Source organism: Mauremys reevesii, linkage group 23 (assembly GCF_016161935.1).
Source record: "Mauremys reevesii isolate NIE-2019 linkage group 23, ASM1616193v1, whole genome shotgun sequence".
Taxonomy (NCBI): Eukaryota; Metazoa; Chordata; order Testudines; family Geoemydidae; genus Mauremys; species Mauremys reevesii.
In genome coordinates, this window is record NC_052645.1 from 19,679,700 (window position 1) to 19,690,615 (window position 10,916).

Consider the following 10,916-nt stretch of genomic DNA (forward strand, 5'->3'; position numbering starts at 1 on the left):
GGGACACTCTGTAGGATCAAATTCTGCTCTCATTTATACTAGTGTAAGTTAGGGTGCTTCTGAAATTGGCTGAGCTGTATACATATCCAGCTGGTGTAGCTGAGAATATAACACCACCTAGCTCTGGTATAGCAATTTCATCAGCGGATCTCAAAGCACTTCACAAAGGAGGTCAGCGTCATTATCCCCATTTTACAGATGGGGAAACTGAGGCACAGAGAGGGGAAGTGACTTGCCCAAACTCACCCAGCGGGCCAAAGGCAGAGCCAGGAATCGAACCCAGCTCTCCTGAGTTCCAGTCCAGTGCCCTAGCCTGGCCCTTAGACCTAAAAACTGCTCTACAGCCACCTAGACCAAGTGTGTCTTTTCTCTGACCTTATAAAGAGAGAACAATATTAAAAACTTGACGGGAATTAAACCACCCACAAAATGATCTTTCCTATACCTCCAACTGCAGGGCGTGCAGGGTTAAGGCTGCAAGGAAACCCACCCTATCTGTTTTGTGTGGCCCAGATGACAGGAAGATTTATTGTTGTAGTTTGGAAGGCATTTAGCCATCTGAAACTAACTAGACTGGTTAATAGAGCATCGTCAGCCGGCGTGCAGGTAAAACCCGAGATGGATTGTAAGGGGGCAGGTGGTTCCAAAGTTGGTGGGAGGCATAACCCTAAAATCCCAGGAGTGAGCCCCGGCAGAACTGTGATTGAATCCACTGAGGGCTCCACCGGTGCTGTCTCCTGGGGGTCTCCGCTCACTCCCTGCCTGGGCAGCGTATCGTCTGCTGGGAAGAGTATCCCAAAAGGGAGGATGGTCTTAGCCTCCTTCGTCCCACAGAATCACAAACTGCATCCAGGCAGCTGCCTCTGGGGTAGAGGGCAGCAGACAAAGCACCCCACACTGGGAGAAGGGGCTGCTGCAGCAAATAATCCTGGGGCAAAGCCCCTCCGCAGCCCTGCTGGTAAGGACGGTGCCATGAGGTCTTTTATGGCCAGGCAGAGCAGTCAGGGCCTTGGCTTTGGAGATTTTGGGGGGCTTCAAAGGCAAGGCAGTGGGATATGGGCAGGAGCTGACTGTAAACGGAGAGATGGAGTTAGTGTGGTGCTTTCTGAGTCAGAGATTTGCAGACCGATTGTGGCAGGGAATCCCAGGAGGAGCAGCCAAAGAGTTCGTAAGGCTGGTCATACATTTTCCATCTAAATTATTTTTTGATGGAAAATTGGGGTTCCGATTTTGGGGTTCTGCAGTTTTTCATGAAAAATGTCTGCTCTCTGGAGACTTCTTTTTAGTCAAAACATTGAAGGGCCAGAAAACTACAATATTTCAATTTTGAAGGCTGCTGCAGTGCCTCTTGGGAGCTATAGTTCCACTGCCTCCTGCTCCCATTCTCCTCTACAGGCTGGGCTCCCCAGCTGAACTTTATCTCCCATAGTGCACTGCAGCCAATCAACTGCCATGATATACTGCCCCCTACCAGGAGGTATTATGGCAGGTGTAGTCCAGCCAGGGAGCCTGGTCTGTAGAGGTGAACAGGGACACGAGGCAGCTAAACTACAATTCCCATGAGGCACCACAGCAGCATTCCAGAATTGAAATATCTCAGGATTTGGCCAATATATTTTGGCTCTTAATTTTTTTTGCTGAAAACGACACCGGGGTGGGGGTCCATATGCTGAACAAGTTCTAGTTATTAGATTAAGACAATCACATTGGATTAGGATTTGGACCTACGAACTTTTTCCACAAGATGTTTCAGAGACCTTCTCCTTAGCATTGTCCATGGGCCTCCCACCTAGGGTGACCAGATGTCCCGATTTTATAGGGACAGTCCTGATTTTGGGGTCTTTTTCTTATATAGGCTCCTATTAGCCCCCACCCCTGTCCTGATTTTTCACATTTGCTGTCTGGTCACCCTACTCCCACCCCAACCAGGGCAGTAATAGGGTTCGACCTAGCACCATTACTCAGCCTCTTTGCTTGGGCCAGGAGCCAGCACGTTGCTGTGCTTTATGCATCATCCTAAAAAGTGTGGGCTGCAGCAGATACAATTAGGGATGATTATTATTTATCTAGGGGTGCTTTGCACACTACGTCCCTGTACAGAGGGGCTAACCCAGGCCATTAGGAGATATGAAGCAATCATTTAGGAATGGGACAGCGCAGAGACATCAGTGCCAAAGAATTCAGCAAAGGAAGGCTTTGAAATAGACGTGCGTTAAAAGGGGAGTGCTGGTGCCTGGCACGTGGAGCACAGGAGCCTGTTCCTTGCACAAGGGGCAGCATGAGAGCAGGCCAAGAGTGTGAGGAGACAGAGGGAGCAGAGGGGTGTATGGAGCAAGACAAGGAGCAGGATCTGTAAGGGAAGGGTTGGAGATTGCAATGAAGTGCACCAGGGCTTCCTAGGTGAGACTAGGGAGCGGGATCTGGTGCAGAAGGAAAAGGCCAGGGCACTGATGGCTAGTACTATGGAGCTGCGGCAATTCCTATTCAGTGGCCATTTAGGCACTGGGCAAGGCACTGATTTAGGCCTCGATTGGGCCCTGGGCCATTCAGTGCAGAGGTGACGGTGTTTGGCGTGATTGCACTGCCGAGCATGAGCCACCCCGATTAGCCACGGGGCAGCTACTGGGGGAAGGAGCCAACACCCTAAGAGAGTTCCTTACTAGCCAATTGCATTAGTGTTCCGCCAGGCAGCACCCCAAGCCGTGATTCATCTGCAAATGTTACTTGGCTAATAATTTGTTTGGTCTCCCAGCCTAGATTAACACCACGGGAGAAATGTTTTTTTACTAGTCCTAAAGGAAGTGCCCTAAATAAACACCTAGTCACACAGGCACTTTGATGTAATAACCATCTTGTTTTCTCCAACCAAAGCCAATTGGATCATTAAGAACATATTTCTGCAGGGTTAAGCATTATAGACCTCAGCCAGTGCCACCTGGGGTAGCTTTTGTGGGGGCGAAGCAGGAATGGGATGGGTCAGTGCTCAAGACGGTAATACACAGGAAGTGCCATTGAGCAAATGGTAATTTTGCCATGAGTCACTGGGGTGTTTTGCCAGCTTTCCGAAGGGACCCAAAACCAAGCTCTGATCTGTTAATGATCTCATGGGAATAGCTGCAAGGAGATAGGACTTCTCACTGGCCACGTGGGTCTGTGTCCCTATAGGGACGATCAAAAATGGGATTTTCCATCAAAAAAAAATTCCAAGAAAATGAAAATCTTTCATTTCATTCAATATTTCCCAGGAGCTTTGTGATTAAATGAATTGAAACAAAAATGTACCGCTCCATTTCAGATCAAAATTTTTCATTTGCTTTAGATTTTAAATGGAAATTTTCTATTCATTTCGTCAAAAACTTGAAGGAAAGGGACATTTGTCACACAAGTATTAATTTCCCCAGAAAAGCCAATTTTTTGTTTTAAACAAATCAGTGGACGTTTTTCGACCAACTCTGCTTCCACGCTGGGGGGGTATTTTGATTCTCACACCTGCTCTGTAGTGATCAGTCACCTTTATTAGCATTGTTACTATTTATGTGTGTTACCATAGTATCTAGTCAAGGACCAGGACTTCATTGTGCTGGAGGCTGTACAAACAGAACCAAAAGACCTTGGATCTGGCTCTTCTGGGAAGAATGGTCACACATTAGTACACGCTGCAAGATCCACACCCCAATATCAGCAACGGGTTAATACGTTTCTGACCCCTCTAGACTATTATCCTCTCCTTGTGTTTCCAGATGTTAACTGATAGGAGTAAAAGCCTATTATATAAATTAGTTGTTTCATACCCAACCTGCAAAATATTTCACCAAGTTTTTGTCTCTGGCAATCAGTTTCATGTGGCTCCTGCTTTGTTCCCTTACTGGGGTAAGGCGAAGGCTGACCCTGCATAGCTTGTATATTGGGGAATATGCCCCAAACTCCCCCAAAAGCTTGCCTTTGGGGTTTTGCATTTCTTTTACTGAAATCTACCTCCACGGTATTCCGTGCATTGAAACACAGGAGTCCTGCCCTCGGTCTGAATCTCAGGGCCTGATCCTCCACTCACTTTTACCTGCTGACTTCAGTAAAGTCATCCCTGATTTACATCAGCGTAAATGAGCGCAAAAATCAGGTAGCTCATTGTCCAGTGCTTTGCTTTGCAGGTAGGTACCTTGCCCAATTCGTCATCTCTTACTAATAAGCCTTTGTCGAGGCCATGAGCAATACAGATGAGTCACTCCCCAAATGAGCTGACTCAGTAGGTTAAATAAAAATGTTCAGCACTGCATGGGTTAATGCCGCCAGCTGACCTAGAGGTAGCCTGGGTTCAGGTGGGACGGCTCCCCTTTGCTCTGACCTGGCTTGTTATCCCCAGCCCCAGGCTGACTTTGGTGGCTGAGATTTGCAAAGTGGCCTAAGGAATTAGACACCCAAATCCTATTGAATTGCAAGGAGAGTTGGAGGCCTAAATCCCATTGGAAATCCCAGCCTTGGTCACTAGGGAACTGGGTCTGGATTGGACTGATGATCTGTCTGTACCAAGAGGGAGGAAGGGAGGGAAGAAGACTGTATTGGGTGCCAGATCTATGATCTACTTCTCCTCTGGCCTCGTAAAACCCGTGAGCCAATAGGAGCCGCTCTCTCCTCTTTGCTTTGCAGGGTGCAAGGCCCTTACTGTGTTTGAGCTAATGGCACTCAGCAAAGCCTCAGCCTCATTCCTGCTCCCAGCTGCGGGGTGGAGCATGTTGACTGGTTTCCAGATTCCACAAAGAGACAGTCCCTGGAAGCAGTTCTGGAGCAGGGCAGCCACACGGGCCCATTCTGGAGCTCCTGGACTCTGAGCCACTGGTTCTCCTGTCACCAGAGCCCCTGCAGCCACATCGGTCAAGGGGGAGAAACTACACTCCCAGTGGCTGCAATTCACCCCGTGCAGCAGGCTATCACAGCGACTCTGCCAGCTAAATCCCACCCCCAGCCAGTGTTCTGCCCCGAGGGCTTCGGGGTACGTCTACACACTGCAGAAAAACCAAACCTGTGACAGCGAGTCTCAGAACCTGGGGCAATGGTCGGGGGGGCTCGGGCCATGGGGCTAAAAATAGCAGTGCAGACGTTCCCGCTCAGGCAGAAGCCTGGGCTCTGAAACCCAGGGGAGGGGCCTTCTGCAGATGGATGAATTTCCCCAGCCAGAGCTCTGCTCCCCATAGTTTTTGCCCTCCTGCTGGGCACTTTTCTGCTTGAAGGGGTTGAAGTTACAGATCCTTTCTTAAAGGGATGCTCCCTGGTATGTTTGCTCCAAGGACGGGGCAGCCTGGTGTGAGGATCAAGGGATTGAAATTTGAGTTCTTTCAAAACCAGGGAGTGTCTGAGCAAAACTGCTCGGGCCAGATCCCAGCTGGGGTACATCAGTGAAGCTCTGCTTATTTCAGCTGAGCTGCATTGATTTATACCAGCTGGGGATCTGGCCATCTGATATTCCCCATTGCGTTCCCTTCACCTGCTATTTCTCTTGCTTTTCTCTGACTTAGGTGAGTCTGGCTTCCCCCGGCGCCCATCACCATGGACTGGAAGACGCTGCAGGGCCTGCTGAGCGGGGTGAACAAATACTCCACGGCCTTCGGGCGCATCTGGCTCTCCGTGGTCTTCGTCTTCCGGGTGCTGGTCTACGTGGTGGCGGCGGAGCGCGTGTGGGGGGATGAGCAGAAGGACTTTGACTGCAACACCAAGCAGCCTGGCTGCGCCAACGTCTGCTACGACCACTTCTTCCCCATCTCCCACATCCGCCTCTGGGCCCTGCAGCTCATCTTCGTCACCTGCCCTTCCCTGCTGGTGATCATGCACGTGGCCTACCGGGAAGACCGGGAGAGGAAGAACCGGGAGAAGAACGGTGAGGACTGCCCCAAGCTCTATCGCAACACGGGCAAGAAACACGGCGGGCTATGGTGGACGTACCTGCTGACCCTCTTCTTCAAGCTGGCCATCGAAATCAGCTTCCTCTACATCCTCCACAAGATGTGGGATAGCTTTGACCTGCCGCGCTTGGTCAAATGTGCCAACCTGGACCCCTGCCCCAACATCGTGGACTGCTACATTGCCCGGCCCACCGAAAAAAAGGTCTTCACCTACTTCATGGTGGGGGCCTCCGCCATCTGCATTGTCCTCACCGTCTGCGAGATCTTCTACCTCATCTTCAAGCGGGCCGTCCGGAGCCTGCACAAATGGAAGAACAACTCCACCAAGCACTTGATCAGCTACAACAAGGCTTCCACCTGCCAGTGCCACCTCAAGCTGGAGCAGCAGGATGGCAAGGCCAAGAACAAGCCTTTGGACGCCCTCCGGGCCTCCGCTCCCAACTTGACTCTGATCTGACAGGGCGTGTTGGGGGAGGGAAAAGGCCTCATGTTGGCCAGAGACAACTGACTTCCAAGATGGCTGTCTGCCATGCCACAAATTTTACTGGAGTATTTCAATGGGACCTCGATGGCTATGACAAAGCGCGGGAGAGGAGGCGCATCGCCAAGGCAGGAGCTCTCCCTGTTCTGCGTGGCTGACTGAGTTTTGCATGCAGGGATGTTCATCAGACTGTGGGCTGCTGCCATCATTTTGTTGGGGCCAGGCAGAAAGGACAAGACCCTGGCAGTAAGTTGCTGCAGCTGCTCTTAACATGCAGGGCACAGGTGGGTGGTTTGCCTAGCCAAGGAGGATGTGTGAATCCGAAAGTCTATGTTTTTCATTATTTACATGCTATCAAGCCAGTCCGTGCAATCCTGCAGGTTGGAGCTTCCCTCCTACGTGCTCAGACAGGCCACAGGGGAAGGGAGGAGATGGCTGGCTTTTAAGTCTTAGGAGAAATGACTAATGTAAAGTTGCCAAGGACAATATTTGTCTCCTATTCTCTCCCCCCTCTGCTAGACTCGCAGCTGCCACGCCCAAAACACCAGCTCCCTTCGCAGACTCCATCACATTGCATAGAGAGGCGCTTGGACTCGGTACCTTAGCGGATGGTTCATTAACCAGGACATTGATGGAAAGGGCTTTATTCTGATACTGAAGCAGTGAGCAAATCCTTGCCTTTCCCGTGAACCGTGACCTTGCCAAAGAACCAAGTCCATGGGGTCTAGCAATTGTGTGGGAATAAAGTCATGGGCACAGAGTGGGATTGTGGGTGTGTCTCTTGGGAGAGTCTCTGTAGTTTGCATCTATCTCAGAAGCTTCAACCTGTCTCCAAAAGCACTCAGATCAGAGAGCAAAGAAGCCCCCTGGTTGTGCCTTCGGGTGCCTAGGGAGGGCATTAAACTTTGCCTGGGAGTTTAGTCGGTAAAACCTTGAGTTAATGCACTGGCCTGTGCTCGAGAAAGCAGCAGATGCAGTAGCTAGGACGGTGGTTCCATGACCCAGCTTCCCCGTTCTGAACTGAATGGCGGGAGTAACAGTGACTCTGCAGGGGAAAGAGTTTTGTATATTTTCAAGAAGCAGCGGAACAGCCCAGTGGAGTTTCGGGGTTTGTGACCTGTTCTGGGCCAGATCCTCAGATGATGTAAATGGAGCTAGGCCGATTTCCACCAGCTGAGACTCTGGCCTCACAATTTTTCATTTAAGTTATTTTCTGTTCTAATGTTCAAGCTTTGTCCAAATTCTGTAAACCCCCGTTACTGAGTAGCTTCTGGCTGAAACCAAATGAGTTCTCCCATTCCTGGTTGAAAATGGGATTGGGATGTAAAATTCAAATTAAACGTGTCAAATTCATCTCTGAGGTAACTCCAGTCAAATCCAATTGAGGTGTCAATCAAAATACACCAAAGATGACTCTGTCCCAGTGAGTTTATTGTTAACCATGGTTAGAAATCTTTACCCATGCTCCCAGGTAACTGATGTTGCATAATTGACTAGGACAGGACATAAGCCCATAAGATATGAGGAATCTGAGTGTGTAGATATTTGCAGGAAGTTCTTGTTCTTTGGATTTTTTTAAATACTTTGTCAAGATGTTTCTGACTAAAATAGAGTCCTGAGCAGCTGCACCTCCAGGGAGATGTCCAGACCCTCACAAAGCAAACTCTATGAATGATGCACATGTTTGTGTATGTTAATAAGCAGCAGTGTTGGGTGGGAAACGTTCTCCCATCCCACAAGAATTTTATAGATTTAAAAAAAATTCCCATCCTGAATCAGGACAAAAAGTCAAAATTATGAAAATGTTCATGAACTGAGAATCCAAAAAGAATTTCCGCTCTGGTCGAATGAGAGATTTCCTTTTGATAAGTTCCAAACTTTTTGTTTTGATGTTGACCTTTTTTATACTTTTTTTTACTTATTATTTTTACATAATTTAACTTAAATTTTGAAACAAAAAGTCATTTTGACCCCCAAACCAGCACTTTTTTGTTTAGGAAATGTAACGGGTAAGTAACAAGTGTCTCGGATTCTGCTGGCATGAATTCAGGGGGTCCTAAAGGCAAACATTGGCAATCTGTCGATTGCCAGGCTGATATTTACTGATTGGTCAATATCAGGCCATAAGGACCAATGTCATCCTTGAAGGATCTGCATGGAGAAGGTCAGTCTGTTTGCTCGTACTATTGTGCCCTAATGGCCACACGGCTCCTTTAGAAACCCCAGGAAAACATTTCGCTGCCATGAGAGGAGGAGATTAAAAGAGATTCAGAGGGGCAGCCTCTTTAGAAGTGCTGTTTTATTTCTCATTAGCTCAGCAGCTGCCAGGCCCCTGATATTAATAACTCCCCCATCCTCCACCCCTGAAATTGAACGCCAGATAGCCACTGACGGGCTATAGCTACACTACAGCACCTGCGTAGCTATGCCAGCGTTGCCCTCTAGTGTAGACGCAGCATACTCCAACCGAAGGAGTTTTTCTGCCTGTGTAAAAGCACCACCTCCCTATGCCAACAGAGGCCTTCTTCTCTGCTGCATCTGCACTAGGGGTTTTGTCAGCATGGCTTTGTCTCTAGCATCTGGGCTATACTCAATTTGCCCTAGCTGTGTTGCTCAGGGCTGTGAAACCCCCGGTGTAGACGTGGCGAAGTCGACGGAAGAATTCTTCCATCCACAAAGCTACCACCGCTCAGAGGATGGATTAATGACACTGACAGAAAAACCCCTTCTGTCTCTGTAGCACCATAGCTGGGCAGCTGTAGTGTGGACATACCCATAGGGTGTGGGCTTTTTTCACACCCCTGCCCGACATCGCTAGCCCAGTATAAGTTGTAAGCGCTGAGCAGGCCAGCCCTCGCTCCATTTTGCCGAGTGGCTGCAGCGTCCAGGGAGTTCTCTCTCAGGCAATGCACAGCTCAGAAAAAGTTACAGACAAGAAACATTCAGCAGCCACTTGTCAAACATCTTTGCTGGGTCAAAGTCACGTTGGGATGAGCTCCGAAGCTGGTATGAACCGGCATAGCCCGATTCCGCCAGCGGAGGATCCATCTCGGCGAGTTTTGATTTGTCAAACCCAGGCAACTTCGTTCGTGTGCCCCCTCCCCCACTCCTGCTGTCTGGGATGCTCCGAAAAGCGCTTCACAGCAACGCGACTAGTATTTAGTATTTTACAGCTGTCCTGCTGGGCTGGGGGACGTGTGTCCCACCCCCGGCAGCCAAAGAAACATTTGATTTGTGTAATCAACCAGGTAATGGAATGGCCAAATAAACACTACATTGTTAATGTATAGGTACATGGCTGTTTTCTCTGAGGGAGGTATACGGTGCAGCATGGCCTCTTGCCGATTTCAGCACAGGACCACTGTATCTCATTTAGGATACATTGCTCCCATTATTAGGGGCTTATTGTGCTAGGGACTGTACATACCCACCATAAAAGATAGTCCCTGTCCCAAAGAGCTTACAGTCTAAATAGACAAAGGGTGAAATGGGAAACTGAGGCACGGAGCGGGGAAGCGACTTGCACAAGATCACCCAACAAGTCAGTGGCAAAGTCAGGAAGAGAACCCAGGTGTCCTGAGGTCCTGACCACTGGACCACACTATCCCTGCTCCAGATTGCCCATGGACATGGGCGTGGATTTAAGTTTGCTAAACACAATGGAGACCAAGGGGCGTCACCAGCACAGTATCGCTTTACCCCCTTGCAGCTTGAAGAGGATCAGTGCAACTGTGGTCAGGTGTGGTTAGGAGCATTGCCATGGGGAATGGCTACCAAATCTGGAGAAGAGAGGGGATCGTCTCTGACGTGGTGAAAGGAAAACTCTCTTCTGCCTCTGGTTAGTGAAGAGATGGAGGCTGAGACACGTAGGGCTGGGACAGGGAGAGAGAGAAGGGTAAGTGCAGAGAGAGACAGAGGCGCAGCTGGGGATGGATGGATGCATGAGCCTAAGCCAACAAGTTCACCTGTTTGCCTTTAAGGGCCCGGCTCAGCCCATAGCAGAGTTGGGCCCGAACCGTGAAGTGGGCCCTAGGCGTGATGCTCAGCCCTGGCGTTCCACCAGCCCAGGCCCGTCGCCGGGACGTGCGCTGCCCCCTTGGCAGCCTGCCGCTTCGCCGCTCTCGTTAAACTTTAATTCAATAGAGCCAGGCTCTATCCCCCCAGGAAATCAAGAAGGGATCGGCCTCAATTATTCACTAACCCTTGATAAATATTACAATAAATAGGGATGATTTCCATTTAATCTATTCTTAAACAGCCCCGGCTCTGTGTAAAGGGCCTGTCAACACTCACTCCAGCTGGGGCGTCAAACTCCGACTTGCCTTGCTGGGCACCATCTGCCAGGAGGCTTTTCCATTAACCCTTTCATGGCCCCATCCCAGGCGCTAATGCTCTGCTGAGGTCAGTGGGATGTGGCTCCCAAATGTACCGGCAGTTCAGCAATTCCTTTCTACCTGGCCGCACCTGTAGCACCTATCCCTGCTTTCAGGAGCTGATCCAACACCCACTGAAGTCAATGGGAAAACTCCCCTGGGCTTTGG

At 49.7% G+C, this 10,916-nt stretch overlaps 1 protein-coding gene across 4 annotated transcripts in view; it reads left to right on the plus strand.

Annotated features, from left to right (window-relative positions):
* GJB3 (gap junction protein beta 3) overlaps window positions 1-9,633 on the plus strand; it is a 34,864-nt gene extending 25,231 nt beyond the window's left edge. For all 4 annotated transcript variants that reach the window (XM_039511625.1, XM_039511627.1, XM_039511626.1 and 1 more), the window contains one exon: window positions 5,511-9,633. In XM_039511625.1, the coding sequence (XP_039367559.1) occupies window positions 5,542-6,351 (810 nt within the window). In that variant the 5' untranslated portion in view covers window positions 5,511-5,541 and the 3' untranslated portion in view covers window positions 6,352-9,633. The remainder of the gene's footprint in view (window positions 1-5,510) is intronic.
* The last annotated feature ends 1,283 nt before the right edge of the window (window positions 9,634-10,916 follow it).